The 23777-nt window shown below is 41.8% G+C and overlaps 1 protein-coding gene across 4 annotated transcripts in view; it reads right to left on the bottom strand.

Moving 5' to 3' along the window:
- The window catches only part of CRB1 (crumbs cell polarity complex component 1), a 159207-nt gene that overhangs the window by 101860 nt on the left and 33570 nt on the right, over positions 1-23777 (bottom strand). For all 4 annotated transcript variants that reach the window (XM_084636292.1, XM_084636293.1, XM_084636295.1 and 1 more), the window contains exon 2: positions 8206-8787. In XM_084636292.1, coding sequence (XP_084492418.1) covers positions 8206-8787 — 582 coding nt within the window. The remainder of the gene's footprint in view (positions 1-8205; positions 8788-23777) is intronic.

Raw genomic sequence — 23777 nt, 5'->3', positions numbered from 1 at the left:
AGCTTCTAGTGTGGATGCACTCTGCTGACACAAGGAGCATAGTGTGGACATGCAACAGTGGTTTAATTAAAGCAGTATAACTTTTGTGACAAAACTCTGCAGGGTAGACATAGCCTTAGTCTCTGCATTAAATATTAATGTACCCAATCTTGCATTCCTATCACACATTGACTTAAATGGAGCCCCTGCTCTGCAAACTACAGGAAGGCATAAAAGCTCACTTTTCCACAGATGATGATAATGATGATTATTATTTATACAGTTTCCTAAATTGTATAAGGCAGGATGTACAAGATGTTCTATTCTTCCATCAGTATTTATAGTCAACATCTGACATTTAATAAGGGTTTTATTCATTGTGGTGGGGTGGAGCTACTGGTGCTGGAGGCCTAAGGGTCCTTTTACACCTGTCCCAGGAAAGGAGCAGTGGAGCTAAGCCCTCTAAGAGGCCTAGAAGGACTGCACAGGAAGCAGCCAATCAGCAGGGGATGCTATAAGGGGCTAGCCAATAAGAGGGTTGCAGGCTAGTATAAAGGCAGCCGCAGTGAAAACCAGGGTCAGTTCCTTGCTGGAGCCAAAGGAGTGTAGTTTGTGTTCCTGGCTGGCCAAAGGGAACTGCAGCACCATGGACAGCTCAGTGCTGGCAGGGACCAGAGCAGTAAGAAAGAGCTCTTGGTTGGCTGCTGGGCCTGAACATAGAAGTGCCTTGAGGTAAGGGTGAAGCATTGGCAAAGGCTGGGGCCATGGGGAAGTGGCCCAGGGAGCTGAAAGCAGGTTAGTTAAAAGGACATGGCCCTGGATGGCTGCTATTCTTAGGGTCCCTGGGCTGGCACCCAGAGTAGTGGGCAGGCCTGGGTACCCCCCAGAAGCCACTGGGGAAGTGGCTGACAATTGGTGAGTGATAAACCTCCAGAAGGGGATCTGAACTGTTAAGAGGCCTAGCTGGAGAGCTGGGATCAGAAGGGCCCAGAGAGAATAAAACCATTGCCTCCAGGGATAGCTCAATACTAGGGCTGGGACAGTTTAAAGACGGAAGACACACCCAACCAGAAGGGGGCATTTGCAAGAGGTGGGTACCACGATGTTACATTCAGACACAACATAATGTACCTTGGGTTAAATCTATCATGTTTTTTGTGATACATTTTTCCTTCTAACTCGTATTCAATCAATGCTCAGACTTCCAATTTAGAAGCAAATATTTATAAACCTCTAAAATTAAACATGAAAATTTGATTTCCCAGCACTTGCATATGCAAAACTCAGTATTGCAAGGGCAAACTGTATTTGCAGATGCACATTGAGTGATTATGTGAAACTACCCAATATGAGAATGAAAACCTTAGAATCAGAAATGGTGGATTGTAATTTTAGAGACCATTTCTGAACATTTGATCCAGAGAAAAATATTTTCATACACTTAAGAAAATACCTATTATTGTTGGACTATTTTTGCACTAAAAATACTCTGTTGGTTCATAAATGAAAATTTCCCAGGTAGTAGGCCATAATATATTTTTAAAGCACAGTTATAATCTGAAAGGTTGCCCTACAGAAATAGCATTGTGGGGTTCCATGTTTGAATCAATTACCTTATATCATATTTACTCGTTTAATAATGCTGATGATGATACATGGCATCCAGGTTATTCTCCTGTAGCTGTGTTGTTACTGCAGTATTAATAGCAATAAAAAATTATTATTCTTTTCTTCATTAAAGTAAGGAGCTATGCCTGAAAATTCACAGGGTAGGAAGGCTGGCATTTTTACAGTTACTTTGCAGAGTAGAAATATATACTTTTAGTTTCCATATAAAGTATCATTTAACAATTAAAATTGCCTACATAGATGTATCTGGCCGAATTATGCTGTCAATCACTCCACATGTATCCAGGTTAAAACTCTTTGGAGTTACTCCAATTTTATACTGGGGTAACTGAAAACAACCTGTTGATACTGTTTATCCATAGATACAAAATATATGTTTTGTAATATCTGTACAAAACCTAGCACAATGGATACGTACTCATTTAATAAAATAAAATAAAATAAAATGAAAGGTTCTCAATTGGCTGTAAATAATTTTCAGTTTTAAAATAACTATGAATTTACAGATAGTGTATATGATACACTGAGTGATATGTACACTTTGATTAAGAGTATTTTCCCCAAACCTTTAGGCTGCTAGTGTTAAACTCTGTATGACTTGGTCACTGACTTAATTTGGCCAACAACAAATGCAGCACATTTGTAAAATTCTGTATTAGAGCCGGAGATATCACAATAAATCAGAATAAACCTTGAAAATGGGATCTTTCGATACAGTTGTAGTAAATGCTAACACTGGTGGTTTAAAATGTTCTTTAAAAACATACTGGCACATAAAATAACTAGGATTATTATCAGAGGTTATTGAAGTATATTTTCTAAAAATATAATAGGTCATGTCTTCAATGTATGCAAAACAACAATATTCTGAGGCTTCATTGCTTCAATTAACCACTGATTTCAGAGGGAGTTTTGTGTATCTGAGGAGTGTGGTATTAGGTCCTACAACTGGAATGATCTCCTAAGGTTTTGTGGTAATGTATATTTCACCAGATACAGCAAGGAACTCCTCCATGGTTGCTGCCCTATGAATAATTGAACTTGTAAAAAATGTGTTTCCAGAACTATGTCTAGTGATCATAAATCTGCCAGAGTTCATTAAGAGATTGCTCCAAACACTGGAAACCATGTGACAAAATGAAACTAGTGCAACAGTCTCACTTCAACCAGATTTAAAATTACAGGCCAGAGAATGCCTGATTATTACCACAAAAACATTGGATTTGCTACATTGGGTCATGCCTTTGGTCCATCAACTCCAGTGTCCAGGTGCTTCAAAAGGAAACTCCTCTCCCGCTTCAATGTATCTACCCAACATGATATGATATACATTGTGGGGCTGACATCCAGAAGCATGACATTTTAAGCACAAGAAAAGAAAGGTGTGTACCTGTGTTTAACTGTAATGCTGCCCTAAATACGGTAAAAAGGCAATTAAAATAAAACCGCAGCAACAGAAACCTCTATTCATAATATACAGGCCTAACCCATAAAAGAAAAGACATTTAGCCTTTGATCCAGCAAAACATTTAACCCTGTGCTTAACTTCAGCGCACTTGAGTAGTCTGAATTGAAATCATTGGGACGGCTCACGTGTTTTAATGGCCCACCTGATGATCACTTTAGATAAGCTATTACCAGCAGGACAGTGGGGTGGGAGGAGGTATTTTTTCATATTCTCTGTGTATAAATAAAGTCTGCTGCAGTTTCCACGGCATGCATCCGATGAAGTGAGCTGTAGCTCACGAAAGCTCATGCTCAAATAAATTGGTTAGTCTCTAAGGTGCCACAAGTACTCCTTTTCTTTTTGCGAATACAGACTAACACGGCTGTTACTCTGAAACGTGTTTTAAGTTAATCACATGCATAAGTGCTCTGCAGAATCAGGTCCATTATTCATTCTGTTCTTAGCTAATTACAAAAATGAACACAAATATTCACCTGCATGCACAGCCCCAGTCAGAGAGAGGGAGCTCAGGAGAAGATGATAAATGTTTAGTGGAGATTTGTAAAGCATCACAGGTGGGTGCTCAGAGTTAGGCACCTAAGTCCCTATTTAAGCACATAAGTGAGCTGATTTTTTAGAGGTGATGAGTGCTCCTGTCTCCCGTTCTGACCTCAGTGGGAGCTATATGGGTTCTCAGCACCTCTGGAACTAATTCAGTCACTTGGAAACTTTGGCCTTCAAATTACATTTTGCCCAAGCATGGCAGGAGTGAAAGAATGGGCAAACATTATAAACTGACTTGTATGGGGGAGTACAACTACCCTGTGCTGGATGGACTATATCAGCGCTCCTGTAGCATATCTCTCTGTGTCAGTATCTTACCTTCTAGTGACTGGCTTGAAAAGTGGATCCTACCTCTTGAACGACTGAAAATTAAAAGAAAACTCTTAGCTCAAACAGAGGAGTTCTATGTCTTTGGAGCAGTAGGTCATTATCCATACTGCCCATATATCCTAGCAATCATAGTGTCAATACATGTGTGCAATCACACATCATTACAAGTGGATAATTTAGTGCATCATAATTGCAATGCTCTGACACAACAGGGAAGGAGGATGGAGTTTTATAAAGCTACCCTAAATACCAGCGTGGCATGTCCACTACTGCTGGAAATATTACATCAGTGCAAAAAGGCAGGGTGAGGACTTAGTTTTGGGCATGCAATAATATCCTCACATTGTGCTGAATTCAACTCAAGTATAATTCTACTGTACTAAATGGAATTGCACCTAGGATGAATTTGGCCTATTAGATCTATTTGATCTGTTGCCAAGTGCAATCAAAATGGCCTTTTCTGTTGTCTCTGAATAGGATTTATTTTTGGAACCACAGTATACATATTTGATCATTTACACTTAAATGTTCACCTACTGGCAATGGTTTCAACTGTGTCCAGTTAGATAATAAATGTGATTGGCTATCAGCAAGAAGCAGGCTCTTATACCATGCTCTGTTTGCTTAAGTGAAATGAAAGTGTAATTAGTACAATGGAGAAATATTACATTTTGCCAGCATATCCAGCAAAGGTTTGGCAAACCAATTGAGCTTTATTATTTAACAGCTGTATGACACGTCTTGTACATAATTTCACACATGCAGTGCATTATCATAGTAAAATAGAGATTTCATGCTACATTTTCCATTCTTCAGCTCTTTAGACATTCTAACCTCTCCCATTTGTGTAAGAATTATGTGAGAAATTTCTCAGCTATTTTAGGAATTGCATGCAACATACCAATCACACAAAGTAGCAGTGATAGCCCATGAAACTGGTAGCAACTAAAGCCAGTAACTCAAGCATTTGGTTAACATTACCGCTGTAGATTTACTGTGCAATCTCCACCTATGTATCAAAAGTTATAACCTCTTTAACATCCTAGGGAAATGAGATGAGGTTGGATGACTTCCCACTGTGATTCATGGTGTCAGGCCAGGATAATAACAGTTGGCAAGATCCTCTGACAGAGTAAATGAGGATTTTTATTACCAGCGGGGACACCTCAGGGCTTTCATCCAATAATCCCTCTGGCTTATGCATTTAACACAACTCACAGCAAGGTGCAGAAAATAACAAAAATGGCTTCTGATAAATCATTTGGTTAAGTGGGCTTTAAAGCTGGCATTTTACTGCTGAAGGAACAGCCAACTACTCCTTTATAGAATTATTGTTATTAGCCTCACTACTGCTGGAAGTCATGCCTGAGCCGTACATCAGAACGGTGCAATTTCTTCTGCTTTGTATACAAGACCTCTTTTCCTTCCTTAGCTTCCACCTCTTTCCTCCACCTATTAACTCTTTTAATTTTAGTGTTCTGATTGTGGGGGGGGGCAGGAGGGGGTGAGGGTCCCAGTGCTGGGATGCAGCCTGAGCCTGAATGCCTACACCACATTTAAACAGCCCCTTAACCTGAACCCTGTGAGCCTGATCCAGCTGGCACAGGCCACTCGCAAGTTTTTAATTGCAGTGTAGACATTCCATCAGAATGATAGTCCCTGATTTTGGGAAGAGCAGAGAGACTCAGCCTGGGAAACAGCAGAGCTCTGAGATAAAAAGAGCGACTCCAGCAGAGTGAGCTTCCTCCAACAATCTGTGTTGCTCTAATTCTTCATTTCTCTCCTTTTTTCTTTCTTATGTTTTCCCTCCCTTTGTCTCTATAGAGACAATCTTCTTTCCTTCAAGCAGATCTCCTGTGCTGTAGATCCAGCCCTGGATCGAGCTAACAGCACAGGTTAAACAAATACAGCTTCCTGAGTACATCAGGAGGTCCGGGTCAAGTCTGATCATTTCAGAATAGCCATGCTTCTTGCTAATAGGTTTTTTCCTTCTTTCTCCTCTTTGGCTTTCCCCTAGTTCTGTAGTTTTCTCATCCCTTGGCCTGGGCTGAGACACCCACTGATAGCAGCAGGGTGGCAGGAAGGCAACAAGCTTCCTTTAAATAACATTCTCTGTGCACATGAAGGATATTAACTGAGGGCTGGCTTCCAAATGAATTCTATGTCAGCAATAGAAATCTGCTTTTACCTTCTGACTTCCACTCCCTGGTGGAGTTTTTGGATGGGGTTTTAAACCACATCTTTTAGTTCTTATTCATTTGAATCGCTTGAAGCAACTGCTATAATTTTTTATACTGTCTAGTGCTTTTTTTCCTTTTTTTTTTCTCCCCTTGCCTCACTACAGATCAGCCACTTAATCTCGCTGGCTGCTTTTTTTTTTAAAGCTTGGTAGTGCTAACCCTCCCCCTATGCCGTCCAAGAACAGAGCTCTGCATTCTGTGAGACTGTTTATTACACAAAATCAGAATGCCGACTAAAGCAATGACCTGGAACCATGAAAGTGCTTCCCCATAGAGTGAATTACATGATAAGCAAGAAAAAAAAATCACTTGATTTTCAAAATGCTGTGCTGGAACCCAACAGTGGTGTTTTGTTTTTTTCTTGTGGCTTTGTTATCTAACTCCATGTAGTCTTTAAGATGTCAAATGAAATCCAATTAGATAATGAGGGAGTTCATTGATTTTAGTTTTTCAATAACCTTAACAATAAAGCCAATTTTTTCAGGCACTGGAGCTAAATGGCAAGTACAAAAAAAAGTGTGTGCAGCCACTGAATGTGCAAAGAACGTGAGTTTTGTAGACACTATGAATGCACAATTTTGTTTCATAGGTTCAAAGTGGAAGGATGAAAGTTTGGCTCTAAATATCTATTTTTCTTCAAAGGTAAAAGACATTTTCCCCTAGTCCTACAGAGAGAACTTCCTCTAGCCTGATGCTTTATCACAGTGATCTTCCTCTTAAACCTTTGTAATCATCTATCATCTTTCTAAGGCTTTTAACCCACACTTAGGTGCTATGACACCAGGGCAAAATCTGATCAAGAGGGCCCATTGTTAATAGTCTTAACTCAGAGATGCAAGGTGCCAGCAAAGGCGGAGTAAGCTGCCTCTCGAACACTCTTAACCACTAGCAGCTTGAAGAATTAGGAACTGGATATGGGTAATGAATCTAGGTCTGTTGCACGGCGAACATAATGCTAATGACCATTGGACAAATGTCCATGCTTCTGAAGTGCACTTTCTAAATATAAAATGTCTGCATCACTTAAAGGATCAACCTGACTACTTAAGAGAGGAGGGTGAAAAATGCATTTTAGAATACATTGGACCCACTAAACTACTGTTCCCAGTTTCCATGCTGGAGGGAACTTTCTGAGCTTTGTGTTCCATTCAGAATCTTTTCCCATGGTTTTGAGGAAGGGTGTTTGACTGGGGAGCCAGCCACATAACTGGTTGCAGGTGCTGGCTGAGAAGTGGTGCAGGAAAATGAGTGGTAGAGGAAACTACTGGATCGAGTATATGCTATCAGTATGTTGCATAGACTAGGAGAGACCACAGAAAGAAACTAGAAGTAAACAATATGAAGGGTAAAGTCATGTACAGTGCAGTAGGTGAGAGTGATCGACTGAAAAATCAAGTGGACATGGAGGTCCAAAAAAGTGGAGAAGGAGAAAGACGGAAAGAAAGAAGGAGCAAGGGTATGGAGAGAGGGAAAGAAAGAAAGTTTGAATCAAGCATTTGAAAAAAGTCCGGAAAACCCCCAACTCTCAGCAGAGGAGAAAGTGAGAGAGAAGGGGCTGTGAAGGCAGAAGGCAGAAGAAAGGGATCCTGAAAAGCAAATGCAAAGGCCAAAGAGCTTGGCAGATAAATCCAGTCCAGGGGATCTCAGTCTGAAGTTTTGAAACATTCTATGCCTGAAGATCTAATACACCTGATTTTATTTGATTAGCAAAACACATGGTGTAGCATTCTGAGCACATCCAGTTTAAGAAGGTTGCTTTAAGAGGAAAGTTATTCCAAGTCTGTGAAGTAGGTTGATCTCTGTCAAATGTTCTGTAGATTTTGTGTAATGTGAAACTTCCTGAATCCTTCCATCTCTAAAACTGATGTGATAACCCAAAAAGTAGCAGCACTCAGCAGAGAACTTGATCTAACTTTGTTATGAAAATATGAGTAAATAAACAGTGAGAAAGATAGCTTGGAACATAAAGTTGCTCTGCATGTCAAAATGAAAAAAGATCTCTTTAATAGAGCTTACCCATGTACTCAGCTGGGCAGATGCAGTCATACTTGCCTATCTGGTTCAGGCACGTAGCCCCATTCAAGCAGGGATCTGAATCACATTCATTCACTTCCAGGTCACAGTGCTTGCCTTGGTAGCCTGGGACACAGTAGCAGGAGTACCCGTCAATTCCTTCCCTGCACAATGCTCCATTGTGGCATGGATTTGAAATGCACACATTGAAGTAAGTCTCGCACAGCATGCCCGTGTATCCTGCACTACAAACACAGGTCGGGCCAGCCAAGCCATTCTGACAAGTGCCTCCATGTCTACAAGGGTTTGTGTCACAGAGGCTGATGGCTGTTTCACAGGTAGTCCCACTGTACCCAGTGGGGCATTCACAAGTAAAGCTGAGGTTTCCTGCAGTGCTTAAACAGGTAGCATTTTGAAGACAAGGGTTTGAGGAGCAAGGATCATCCGTTTTATTGCAGTCTTCCCCCAAAATATCAACTGTGTCCGCACAGCGGCAGGAATCGTCCTTAGCAGCAGCATCACATGTAGAGTTCTTTTGGCAAGAGTTTGACAGGCACCTGGAATCATTTCTTATGCTAAGTGACTCTAGGAAGGAAACACAAAAATTACTGAGAAACTTCCAGAGCAGTTTAAATAAGAAAGAACTACAAATCTTAGTATAATGTTTTAAACTCCACCTCTCTCTTGTAATTCTCACTGTTGAAAAGAAAATGGAGTTGGGGGAGGTGGTGGCAATGAATTCTTTAATACAAAACAAACAAAAACGAAAAAACCAGTACCACAGCCTGAACAGAGTGTAATTTCCTATTACCCATCCCTTCCAGAGACCACTGTCAGCAGCGGCAAGATTTGCAAACTCACCGCCTAATACCAATAACAAAATGGTGACCCAACCATCACTGAACATTAGTACAGTCAGCCAGTGGTTTGGAATGCATATGATGTGGAACACTGGATCCTAAATTGATTTTTTTGAGAGGGATAATAAAGTCTTACATGTATACAGCATCTTTCATAAGAACAGCCATACTGGGTCGGACCAAGTGGATGCAGCCACTTGTGGGGGAGAAAGGAGACATGGCAATTATTTAACTGAGCACAGCATCAGTTCAGGGCAACAAGTGAAGAATAATTTATCCAACTGAAACAGCACAAGGAATTTACGTAAACAGAAATTTAGCTGAATTAACTGGGTTAATACTGTCTTCTTACAGAATGCTATGTGATCTTTCTTGCTCATTAATAGTCAGGACTTAGAAGACCTCTCTCTTCCAAAATGAAACAGCTCATTGACCCTATCATCACAGGGCATTACTTCAAGACCAATCCAGAGGAAAGCATACCACCTAGGGAATCATCAGCACCATTTCCTAGAGCACCTTAGAGTTCTCTCATTCAGGTCTGACCTGACTCACCCACAGCTTAGTTTGTAAGGTCTGAGAGGATCATTGGAGAGATGTCAACAGAGATGATCCTGTTGCTGCAGGATGTCTGTTACCCCTGGCCCCAGATCAGCAAAACATTTAAGCACATGTTTAAGTTCATCCCTAACCAGCAAAGCACGTAAGCCTGTCCCTAGGTGCTTTGTTGAACAGGGATGGACTGCTGACTTGGGGCCTGAGGAAGCAATTCTCTGATTGCCTCCTACTAAGCCAGTAGGCAATCCTAACATAGACTTTAGACAATAATGGATCAAATGTCACATCCAGTCACGACCAATGAGTGGAAATGAGGAGGAGGGGTGGTTTAGTTATTGACACAGCCCATGAAATAAAACAGAAGATGTAGAAATAATGTTAAAAGCTTAACACATGTATAATATTTAAACTGTTACTAGAATATTAGGATTACAATTTTATCCAATGCAACTTTTTTTGTAACCAATTGCCATCATGCTATGAACAAATACTGTCATGTCTAGTGAACATTTGAGTAGCACGTAATTTCTTCAGTGATGACAATATAGTGCTCCTGGAACTGTGCAGCATTCTGGAGTCAGAATAAAAGGAGTAAAGCTGTTTAAATAAACAAAAAGTATACTACTGGAGGGGGAAAATCTGTATTCATACGTCGAAAAAAAGATGCTGTCACACCATGGCTGAGAAGCTACTAAATAAAGCTGAATGGACCCTTCAGTCAAGAGACAAAAGAGGTGCATGTGTGTTGGAGAATGCATATTATATTAAACTATCTGTGTTGCAGTCCTGGTCTGACTGCATCATATTATGTTTTTTTTCCCCCCTTTCAGTTTCTGTTCTGGAGCCCTGTTTTAGAAGTAGGCAGTATACATTCGTTGTATTGTAGCTGCTTGATAACGAATGGTGGAATGTTCTATTTAATAATATGCTGTTCCTTGTATGTGGGTGAGCTGTCCCTTTAAAGGGAATTCAGGCTCAGCTATCATCTGTCTCTAATTTATTCCTGGGTCTTGGGACTGGCAGTCCAGAGAGCAGGTGACTGAGAGGCAGGCCAGCTAGGATATGTAAAAGGCAGCCTGCTCTCGGGGTGGGGCAGATGGTATTGGTAGGAGAAGCAATGAGCTGGGAGGCTCATCAATAACTGGGCTGTGGAGACAGATCAGTGATAGTTAGTTCACTGCTGAGAGATTCCTGGGGTAGAATAATGGCAGACTGGGGACACGCACCAAGAGCCAGGGGAGTTCCTTGTAGAAAGGGAGCCAAGAACAGAGCCTGTGAGGGAACTGGCTATGAAGGCCCAAGGAAGGGATTGGCAGTGTAGGAAGTGGCTTGGGGGAAGTGAGGCAGGGTGGGGTGTTAGTGAATGAGATGGCCACTTCACTCTCAGGGTCCCTAGACTGGAACTGAGGGAAAAGGAGAGCTGAGGTTCTCTGACACCTCAGCTGTCGCACCTGGAAAGTGTGAGCTGATATAATGACACAATCAGTCCAGAGAGAGAGAGAGAGAAATCTGCCACTGACAGGAGGTCGACTATCTACAGAGCTCTGTAGATGATAAACTTTTTAGCCTAGGAAGGCAATGGAACAGTGGTCAGCCTGTAATACAAGAGACTTGGGGAACCTCTTCACTGAGATGGAAGGCGTAGGAGAACAAATCTGGGGAGAAAAAAAGACCAATGAGGCCAGTCACAGAGGACAAAAGGGCTTATACAGTATTTTGGTTTGGTTTTTTTGTTGTTTGAGGGAGGATACAGGAGGACTTATTTAGTTTGGACTCCCTGGTTTTGTCCTGCAAGGAGAGGACTTTTTCTGGGGCCAGAGGGACAAAGCCTCAGATCATCTTACCAGGAAAGCATGCCTATAGTAGGAACTGTGGCAGAGTGACACATCTGGACATCAGAGAGGTGAGCTGTGCCTCATCATGTGGCTTCCTCTTTATGAGATGTGCAGAGGAGCTCTGGGTATATGTGAAAATAAAATATACTAATTTGGAGGATGGGTCCCACATACGCAGGGATGGATATATTTATTGACTCAAAGGCCTAATTATTGCCTGATGAAACAAGAAGCCTGTGTGTGAATATTATATACCATATTAACAATGATTCCATGATTTGACCCAAACCAGTAGTGGCCTTTAAGGTATCCTGCAAATGAAAAACATGTGTTTTATGCCTTTTTGTTTCTTTATTATGATGTATAAATAAGACCTGAAAAGAGTTGGTTTTGCTTCTTAAACTGTTTTTTTTTCTAGCCACCTATTCCTCCCCTCCCACTGTCTCCCAGAATATCATGAAAACCAAATCTTTTACTTCCCCATTTACGAGGATTATGGAAAAAAGAGTAGGAGCTTCCCTCCCCTCCCCCCCCCAGCCCTGAATTATCTATAGGAGTTTGAACTAAATTTTACTAATAAAAAACTAGGGAGTTTTAATCGGTCTGTGAATAGAATCTGGGATGGGAAGGAATTTTTTATGGAGGCCCTGGTTGTGACACCATAGTTAAGGTTGACTTTTGCACTTATAGAATGATTTCAGCCTCCCAGTTATGAACATGGAGGGGCAGGGAGGGAAGCAGATCCTCCCAAACTTACTTGAGTATAGAATTCATTATCTGAGATTTACAAATAAATCTGTTAATTAGTTTGTTAGAATTAATGAAGCTGGGTTCTTTAAGAAAACTAGCATCTATGTTAGGCACTTCTTAGGACCATATGATCTTAATAACACAATAATGCATTCTTCAAACTGTTTATATAGTTACATTAATTGAAATTGTATGATTAGGATATATCTGAAGAAATTAGGCTGTTTAAGTAATTAGCAATTGTATCTAGCTATGACTATACAGGCTACAAGAGGGGTAGGTCGACAGCTCAGCTGGGGAGATTCTCAGGGGCACGCTTCTGTCTGGTTTATGTCAGAGCAACATAAAGGGCCCTTAGGGCCACAAAGAACTGGGCACTTTCTCTCTCTCATGTGCTTGGCTTTGGGTTTTATTTGTATAGTCCCAAGGAGCATAAAAGCAGTCCTGGATGGAGATGCTGTCGTTGCTTAGGATGGGTCCTGCCCTTCGGATGGCTTTGCCGACCAGGATCAAGAATTTGCATTAACAGCATAGGCAGATTGGAGCTCCTGGAAGAAACTATGCACTATGGTCTCTTGATGGTAGCCTCTCCTGTTAAGAAGGCAGGTATCTGGATTTTTACCAAGCTGTAGCATCTGCACTGCTACCATCTTTCTTCCTGTAGCTCTCCTTGGGGAAGAACAGATCTGCATGCCCCTCCTTGTGGTTCTTTGCCACAGTGTGTGGTCCATGATCTGGCCCCTAGTGTATTTGTCCAGACTGTATAATCACACTTTATTTTTCCTTTCCAGTTTCAATTTGACACACAGCAATGTTCTCTCTCTACAAGCTAGATTGGCACCGTGCAATTGCTCTGAATAAGGGGCATCATGTAGCCATGCTTCCCCAGTAGCACAGCAGGGACCAGGCTGTGACTCAAAGGGTGGGAATTTTGAAAGCCCATAAGCAACTTAGGTGCACAAATTCCATTAATTCTCAAGGCTCCTAAGTGAGTTAGGTGCTTTTGAAAACCCACCCTCTGAGTCACAATATGGTCCTGGTTCCCCCCACGCCCACCATTTTCCATGCCACAGCCCTCTTCCTGTTGCAGGTTACTTCTCCCCCTCTGCCCAGCTCAGGTGTGCTGGTGAGTGCATACTGGGTAGGGGAGAATAGGGTCAAGGGTCTACTTACTCCCCACTTACCTGTGCAGGATGTGACCTATGGTGTGAGTAGCCCATGCCCAGGAGAAAGGGCACACGGGTGTACAGGATGGCTCAGGTTGAGTGCTACATGGTAGCTATCAGAAGAACAATGTCTCAGTTTAACATAGTAGGAAAGGAGAGTAGGGCAAGTGACGAAACATTTGAATGTTCTTGGGAGCTAGATTTTGGCAGCTTTATATAGAGATCACCTTATGTGTCTTCACATGTTCCAAACTAAACTCTGCAGAGAATGAACCTTTTGCATTCTCAACCAATTAAGATCACTTGAGCAGTGACCTGCTCTGACAGAGATTCTTAAAATTAATGTTTTAACATTAGAACAATTCAAACAAAGCACTGATCACTTTAGATTTAGACTGATTGACACATGAAGTAATTATCTGAGTCTCTTTAAAACATCACCACATTAATCTAATTACTAGAGAAATTAGCGCCAAACCTTTTACCCCATGGTTAAGGCATTTTGATGTGAAATGCTTGGCAGTACACTTCATAGAAGATGGAATATATTGGATTCTCTGAGTTTCTATACTAAATTCTTTGCAGTAAAGCTCGCCACCTACTGGTTATCACCCATACTACTAGAAATGGTGTAAATAGTCTGTAACATTAATGAGATGGAGTTAGAAGAAACTAGTCACATTTAAGAGACTTTTTAGAAATAAAGGGGCCATATCTTCATTCAGATAAGATGGTTTAAGTCCACTGAAGTTAACAGGGTTGCACTTGTGTAATTGAGAGCATATTACCAATCAACACTGAAAAATGTATGATGCTCTCTCTTCTTACAGATTTCTGCTTTAGTGGCCAGAATCCACCCTCGTGATGTTACAAGACAATGTTATTTATGAGGCTGTGAATGCACAGCCATGTGCACCTGAGGGCCAAATTTGACCCTTTAAGGTTAAATCAACAGAACAATAACAAAGAGAGGAAGATTCTAGGGTGGGATTTTCAGAAGTGACTTGGCACAGTTCCATGGACTTTCAATGGGATTTGTGCTCCTAGGTCACTCTTAATACTTTTGCTTTAGGGATCAGTTTCTTCTAATATCTGTCCTATTCAGAGCTAGGTGCTTCATGGGTTTGGGGGTTTTTAAACATAAAAAATTAACAGACACAAGAATAAATGATTCCCTCAGTTCTGATCCTATTCAGGTCTTATTTAACAGCTCTTATCTCCCTCAAATGAATGATTTCAGGCTCAATGGGGAACAACCTCTGCCCCCCAGTAAGTTGAATTATACATCCACCTTGTTTATAGACCACATGCTGGTTTCCTCCTTAACCTTCACCCAGCATCCCCTTTTATACTCATATATTGGTATCAGAGTAACAGCCGTGTTAGTCTGTATTCTCAAAAAGAAAAGGAGTACTTGTGGCACCTTAGAGACTAACCAATTTATTTGAGCATAAGCTTTCATGAGCTACAGTTCACTTCATCGGATGCATACTGTGGAAAGTGTAGAAGATCTTTTTATACACATAAAGCATGAAAAAATACCTCCTCCCACCCCACTCTACTGCTGGTAATAGCTTATCTAAAGTGATCACTCTCCTTACAATGTGTATGATAATCAAGTTGGGCCATTTCCAGTACAAATCCAGGTTTTCTCCTCCCACCTCCCCACACACAAATTGTGGAAAAGCAGCATCACCTGCCCCATAACCTCAGCCGTGCGGAACACAATGCCATCCACAGCCTCAGAAACAACTCTGACATCATAATCAAAAAGGCTGACAAAGGAGGTGCTGTTGTCATCATGAATAGGTTGGAATATGAACAAGAGGCTGCTCAGCAGCTCTCCAACACCACTTTCTACAAGCCATTACCCTCTGATCCCACTGAGAGTTACCAAAAGAAACTACAGCATTTGCTCAAGAAACTCCCTGAAAAAGCACAAGATCAAATCCGCACAGACACACCCCTGGAACCCTGACCTGGGATATTCTATCTACTACCCAAGATCCATAAACCTGGAAATCCTGGGCGCCCCATCATCTCAGGCATTGGCACCCTGACAGCAGGATTGTCTGGCTATGTAGACTCCCTCCTCAGGCCCTACGCTACCAGTACTCCCAGCTACCTTCGAGACACCACTGACTTCCTGAGGAAACTACAATCCATTGGTGATCTTCCTGATAACAACATCCTGGCCACTATGGATGTAGAAGCCCTCTACACTAACATTCCACACAAAGGTGGACTACAAGACGTCAAGAACACTATCCCCGATAATGTCACGGCTAACCTGGTGGCTGAGCTTTGTGACTTCGTCCTTACCCATAACTATTTTACACTGGGGACAATGTATACCTTCAGATCAGCGGCACTGCTATGGGTACCTGCATGGCCGCACAGTATGCCAACATTTTTATGGCTGACTTAGAACAACGCTTCCTCAGCTCTCGTCCCCTAACACCCCTACTCTACTTGTGCTATATTGATGACATCTTCATCATCTGGACCCATTGAAAAGAAGCCCTTGAGGAATTCCACCATGATTTCAACAATTACCATGCCACCATCAACCTCAGCCTGGTCCAGTCCACACAAGAGATCCACTTCCTGGACACTACAGTGCTAATAAACGATGGTCACATAAACACCACCCTATACTGGAAACCTACTGACCGCTATTCCTACCTACATGCCTCCAGCTTTCACCCTGACCACACCACACGATCCATCATCTACAGCCAAGCTCTGCGATACAACCGCATTTGCTCCAACCTCTCAGACAGAGACAAACACCTACAAGATCTCTATCAAGCATTCTTACAACTACAATACCCACCTGCGGAACTGAAGAAACAGATTGACAGAGCCAGAAGAGTTCCCAGAAGTCACCTACTACAGGACAGGCCTAACAAAGAAAATAATAGAACGCCACTAGCCGTCACCTTCAGCCCCCAACTAAAACCCCTCCAACGCATCATCAAGGATCTACAACCTATCCTGAAGGATGATTCATCCCTCTCACAGATCTTGGGAGACAGGTCAGTCCTTGCTTACAGACAGCCCCCCAACCTGAAGCAAATACTCACCAGCAACCACATACCACACAACAGAACCACTAAACCAGGAACCTATCCTTGCAACAAAGTCCGTTGCCAACTGTGCCCACATATCTATTCAGGGGACACCATCACAGGGCCTAATAACATCAGCCACACTATCAGAGGCTCGTTCACCTGCACATCCACCAATGTGATATATGCCATCATGTGCCAGCAATGCCCCTCTGCCATGTACATTGGCCAAACTGGACAGTCTCTACGTAAAAGAATAAATGGACACAAATCAGATGTCAAGAATTGTAACATTCATAAACCAGTCGGAGAACACTTCAATCTCTCTGGTCATGCGATTACAGACATGAAAGTTGCTATATTACAACAAAAAACCTTCAAATCCAGACTCCAGCGAGAAACTGTTGAATTGGAATTCATTTGCAAATTGGATACAATTAACTTAGGCTTGAATAGAGACTGGTAGTGGCTAAGTCATTATGCAAGGTAACCTATTTCCCCTTGTTTTTTCCTACCCTCCCCCCCCCCCCGCAAACGTTCTTGTTAAACCCTGGATTTGTGCTGGAAATGGCCCACCTTGATTATCATACACATTGTAAGGAGAGTGATCACTTTAGATAAGCTATTACCAGCAGGAGAGTAGGGTGGGAGGAGGTATTTTTTCATGCTTCATGTGTATAAAAAGATCTTCTTCACTTTCCACAGCATGCATCCAATGAAGTGATCTGTAGCTCACGAAAGCTTATGCTCAAATAAATTGGTTAGTCTCTAAGGTGCCACAAGTACTCCTTTTCTTTTGCATATATTGGTAAGGACTCTGAATCCAGGATCCTATTGTCCCCTGATCAACTGGGCTCCAATCCCAGCACTGACTCACTTGTCCAGCTGTGCACTGCACAGTGCAACCTGCACTCCCAATAGACACACAGCTGTTAGTCAGCTTTGCAGAGTGACCTGGCCTGTTCCTATCTAGTAGCTCCCAGAATAAGTCAGATGGGAATAACTTTTGCCTGTAGAGAAGAAGGTGGATATGGTATAATCTCATCTTTGATTCCAGTTAGTCTCAGAATCTTTGCAAAGCTGGGGTTCAGCCCTTTCCACAGCCCCACCTTGTCCAGGGTGATTTTTTTTAATATACTGGCAAAAAATATTATCTTTGGTCCCTGTCACCGTATGATAGGTGAGTAGAGACTTGCCAGCATATAGATGCACTAATCAGTTTCCCAAAGTTGTTTCCCCCTGACCCTTAGGCTTTTGTACTTTGGCAAATTTTAGGCATAGATATGGACAATCTAGGGTATCAGGGCAAAAGTTGCTGCTCTGAGTGCACACTGTTTTCCACCTCTCTGTCTCAGCACCATGGCTGGTTATGCTCCTGGTTCTGCCTAGTGTCTAGCATTGTTTTGCTAAAATGACTGTTTGCTGGAGACAGGCTGTTGAGATTGGGCTATTAGCATTTAAAATATACTAAAACATGTTTATACAATGCTTTTCATCCTCATATTTCATAGTGCTTATGAAAGGTGGTATGTATCGTTATCCCTATTTTACAGAAAGGCGCTGAGAATAAATGACTTGCCCAAAGTGGCAGGCTGAGTCAGCTGCAGAGTTGGGCCTGGAACCCAGGTCAGGAGACTTGTCTTTGTGCTTGGACCATAGCAGCACTTCATAATACTTTGCACTTCTATAGCACCTTCCATTGAGGATCTCAACACTTAATAAATGTAAATCATTTACTGATAAGATGATTAGGTAAGAGTTTTTTTTTCTTTCCTTTTCTTTTTCCTCTAAAAAGCCCTACAAGTGTAGGTAGTAGTCAGAGAAGAAAAACACATCCTTTGGCCCGCAGAATTCTGCTGGGTTGTTTCTGATATATATACACAATCCCAAATAAATGTTCTTTCTGGACACATTTCCATAAGGTAGCTAAATACTGTAACTCGAGGCAGGAGTTTTTACTAAATTTCAGTCACTAAGGGCCTAGTTCATCGCATTCAGGTGAACTATTGTCAGGTCTGGACTGTGCTAACTAGTTCATCATGGCTTGCAGATGCTTGTTGTTAGCAAACCGATTCCTCAGTAGGGCCTGCTTTTTTTTTCTTGGAGAAAGAAGGGCCTGATCTTCACTGGTGCTTTCAGCACCAACAGCTGTAGGGTCCTCTCATGTAATCTACAGACATTTTCTGACCTTCTCAAAGCAGTTGGTATATTTCATAGGAGAAGAACTCCCCTGCGGAAGACAACTAGATCCTGGATACATTTTAAAGTCATCAGCACTGACAAGCGCATGGTGCCTGGCAGGGGACTTAATTGGCTGCACATTCCCCTTTATTGAACATATAGCTAGTTCTTCACTTGTCTGCTAAATTAAAATCAGGAAGTTTAAATTATTGTGACTCTCTCTCACACACATTTAAGTAACAACCACACACACTAACATAGGCAAGGGAGATCAAAGCGAAGACTGGTATTCTGTCCTTGCCCAGACCTTTTGTTTCATATTGAGCAGATCCAGCTGTGCATCACTATACATGGTTCATCTGAGGGGAGCACCATCCCCTAGTGTTGCCTAACACATTGTCAAAGGCTTGAATGTTTAGCCTTATACCTGCCACTGAAGTGTTAACACGTACTACTGTTCTTTGTCCTGCTGCAGCACACATGCTGGACTATTAGTTGGTAGCTGAGACTTTCAATTTTAAGTGCCTTTAGTCATAACTATTTAATTCCTTAATTATTAATCAAGTGGTGTTGAGCAGGGGTTATATTTGAGTAGGAGAAATTGCGTGCTGCTCCACTCAAGTACAACCCACAGTCCCTGCCCATATGGGTTGGGATTTTTTGCTAAAATGATCAGCAGCAGAATAGTTAACTATGTTGACATGTGGAAAGTCCTCATTAGCTTTTAGAGGTGACAGTGCATTGAGATAAACACAGCACCATTGGCCTCTCAGTCTGTCAGGTGACTTAGCAAAAGTAGATGGCATTGGTTCACATTCAGAAGGTTTCCTTCACAACCAGATAAGGCTAGCAGAGAAGTGCTGGTACAACAAACTCCTGAGTAGCTGCTTAGTCCTGTCCCTGGGGTTTGGAGTCAGAACCATCCTTCAACATTTGTTGTTCATTTCTTGTTTAAACAAATCTGTCACTGAGATTATAACACAAATGTATGAGTTCCTGTCACTGAAATATCAAGTTCTCTGGTCCTAGTAAGGTTTTGAGAGAATTAGCATTTAAGTGGATGTATCTGCATTGCTCAAAGTGCTTAGCACTGCACTGGAGAGTGCTTAGCTCTGGTATACCTAGACATATCTCAGTTTATCTGCAATGTGCCAGTGAAAACATGTGGTTCATAACTATGCTGTGACTCCCTGGAAAAGACAGCCCTAGAAGGCTCTGGCTGTGCATATGCATTAAACCTTGGGGTGGCACTGGTGACACTTAAAGAAGCACTGGTGAATATGAGACCACAGAAGCATAATACGGAGAACAAAGAGACAGGGATTGAGTTGTCTCGGACATCTTTAGCATGACTTTGAAGGAACGGATGTTATGATTGGATCAACACATGGGGGAAGGAAAGCATGCCAAGGGGGTAGGTACAACACCAATAAAGCCATAGGAACGTGTACTGATGGATGGGAATACCTCAAGAGATACAAGGCACCACCAACGCAACTTCATCCACTAGCATTGTCTGAGGTCCAACCTCTACCTTCCCTCAGTACCGCTCAAGTTCTCCTAAATCATATAGCTCTCACAACTACTGTTCTCTCCATCTCTCTCTCCCATTTCTATCTGTGTCCCATTCCTCTTTTCCCAGCTGTGCTCCATCATTTAATACAATGAACAGTTTAATTACATTGCCACTCTACGTTTCTTCTGGAGACCAGATCAGCACTCAGGCACCTGATGAGAGCCAAAGAAATGCCATCCCTTCTTCCTCATGCTTCAGCCATTCTCTATGACCTGACTTTCTTGGTCCAGAGCCTGTGCACAATTTAGAATTAATACCCAATGTTTACTTAGTTTCATTTTGGAAATAAGTGCCATACTTCAGAAGGTCTAAACATGCTTCTGTCAAACAAGCAAGCACATGCCAGTGAGCCCTAGGAAGATGCTAACCATTTGGTCATAAAAGAGTTAAGATTAAGGGTCTCTTAAATGTGTTTACTTCCGTTGTGTTTCCAAAGCATCCTATCATGTTGTTATAGAAACCACAGGCAGGTTTAAATCTTGAATCAAGATTATTACCATAGTAACCAGCACCACCAAAAAAAAAAAAAGTCAGTTATTCAAAACATTCAATTTCCATGGAAAAGGCCAATTTTGTTTTCAAATGCACTTGCATCGGCAGAAACAAAGAAACTAAATTAACAACATATTTGCTACAGCAGAAGCACTATGCAAGGCATATTAGTATATCAGTAACTACTGAAAAGCATTATAATTTGAAAATGTTGTTTAGGAAACACTTGAAGATCAAAGACATTTGTGATTCAAATTACAGAATTGGCTATTAAATGGGTGCCTTCATTTCATTATTCTTCCATGAGCCCTGAAAGCACATGCTAATGTGACACTGCTCCCAGAGCATGAAGGCTGTTACTGTTTTCCATTGTTTTCTGTTGCTACCATTTTATCTTTGTGCAATCCCAGCCTGCCTTCTCCTATGAGCACCATACAGTGTGTGATTATACTAAACACACTGACAATATGACAGGTTTTCCTACAAAACAACCACACACTGATTACCTATCAAGTCACAACATGGTGTGTTTGTTCAAAGGCACTAAGTTGGCATCACACACCCTCACAGCTTCCCCTCCCCATTAAGGAGCACTGGAGACAATGAGAGAAAGGGTGCTGCTCATTAACTCATGGAGTATCTTGCAAGCTAGTGCACAAGAACACAAACCTCCTAAGTGTCCCTGCTTTCTTCTGGCACTTCCTCTTCCACTTCCATTCTTTGCTTAGATGTAACCAGACTGCTCTTGCTTCCATCTGTTTTGCACCAGTGGGCTCAAAAGGGCTTTTAAAGCCGTTGGCATCGTGCTACTGCCAGTGCTACCCTTTGCAGGATGTAGGGCACTGTTTCTTTGCCTGGGCAGGGAGAAACCATGCCATGTAGGGCTGGGGGACGTTGTTCAGATGAAACTAGTTCCATCAAACAAATTCAGTTCATCGAAAACATTTCATGAATTCCCATCAGATTTGCTCAATTATTTTGATCTAAAAACAAAACAAAAAAATCCAGTGGTTTGGTTTTGACTTTTTTTATTGTTATTATTTAAAGGAAACATTTCGGGTAAGCTATGTTGCGCGTTTGTAGAGCCATAATATAAATAGAAAAGGAGGAATTGTGGCACCTTAGAGACTAACAAATTTATCTGAGCATAAGCTTTCGTGAGCTACAGCTCACTTCATCGGATGCATACTGTGGAAAATACAGTGGGGAGATTTATATACACACAGAACATGAAACAATGGGTGTTACCGTACACACTGTAATGAGTGATCGGGTAAGGTGAGCTATTACCAACAGGAGAGCGGGGGGGCGGGAAAAAACCTTTTGTAGTGATAATCAAGGTGGGCCATTTCCAGCAGTTGACAAGAATATCTGAGGAACAGCTGGGGATGGGGGGGGGGAGAAGGAAATAAACATGGAGAAATAGTTTTACTTTGTGTAATAACCCATCCACTCCCAGTCTTTATTCAAGCCTAAGTTAATTGTATCCAGTTTGCAAATTAATTCCAATTCAGCAGTCTCTCGTTGGAGTCTGTTTTTGAAGTTTTTTTGTTGAAGAATTGCCACTTTTAGGTCTGTAATCGAGTGACCAAAGAGATCGAAGTGTTCTCCGACTGGTTTTTGAATGTCATAATTCTTGACGTCTGATTTGCGTCCATTCATTCTTTTACATAGAGACTGTCCAGTTTGGCCAATGTACATGGCAGAGGGGCATTGCTGGCACATGATGGCATATATCACATTGGTAGATGTGCAGGTGAATAAGCCTCTGATAGTGCGGCTGATGTGATTAGGCCCTATGATGGTGTCCCCTGAATAGATATGTGGACACAGTTGGCAAAGGGCTTTGTTGCAAGGATAGGTTCCTGGGTTAGTGGTTCTGTTGTGTGGTGTGTGGTTGCTGGTGAGTATTTGCTTCAGGTTGGGGGGCTGTCTGTAAGCAAGGACTGACCTGTCTCCCAAGATCTGTGAGAGGGATGGGTCATCCTTCAGGATAGGTTGTAGGTCCTTGATGATGCGTTGGAGAGGTTTTAGTTGGCAGCTGAAGCTAAAACCTCTCCACTAACCCAGGAACCTATCCTTGCAACAAAGCCCGTTGCAACTGTGTCCACATATCTATTCAGGGGACACCATCATAGGGCCTAATCACATCAGGCACACTATCAGAGGCTCGTTCACCTGCACATCTATCAATGTGATATATGCCATCATGTGCCAGCAATGCCCCTCTGCCATGTACATTGGCCAAACTGGACAGTCTCTACAGAAAAGAATAAATGGACACAAATCAGACATCAAGAATTATAGCATTCAAAAACCAGTCGGAGGACACTTCAATCTCTCTGGTCACTTGATTACAGACCTAAAAGTGGTAATTCTTCAAAAAAAAAAAACTTCAAAAACAACTCCAACGAGAGACTGCTGAACTGGAATTAATTTACAAACTGGACACCATTAACTTAGGCTTGAATATAGACTGGGAGTGGATGTGTCATTACACAAAGTAAAACTATTTCTCCCCTCTCTCCCCCCCACTGTTCCTCACACGTTCTTGTCAACCGCTGGAAATGACCCACCTTGATTATCACTACAAAAGTTTTTTCTCTCTCTCTCTCCTGCTGGTAATAGCTCACCTTACCTGATCACTCTCATTACAGTGTGTATGGTAACATCCATTGTTTCATGTTCTCTGTGTATATAAAATCTCCCCACTGTATTTTCCACTGCATGCATTCAATGAAGTGAGCTGTAGCTCACAAAAGCTTATGCTCAAATAAATTTGTTAGTCTCTAAGGTGCCACAAGTACTCCTTTTCTTTTTGCGGATACAGACTAACACGGCTGCTACTCTGAAACTTGTAAATACCCAGTGATGGCATCTAAACTAGAGCCTTTTCAGGGAGATCTTTTTCAAGACATGGCATGTTTTACAGTCCCAAAGGGCATAGTATGCAGGGCTGAAAGGCTGAAGAATAGATTTAGAACTAATTCCCGCTACTTAGTACTTTAGGATTCTCAAAAGCAATTTTTTCCAGGGATCCTATTTCCTTTGATCTTGCGATAATTAATTGTTATAGGTAGCCTTGA

The sequence above is a fragment of the Lepidochelys olivacea genome (genome assembly GCF_965140295.1).
Source record: "Lepidochelys olivacea isolate rLepOli2 genome assembly, chromosome: 8".
Taxonomy (NCBI): Eukaryota; Metazoa; Chordata; order Testudines; family Cheloniidae; genus Lepidochelys; species Lepidochelys olivacea.
This window is presented reverse-complemented; position numbering and strand designations above follow the sequence as displayed.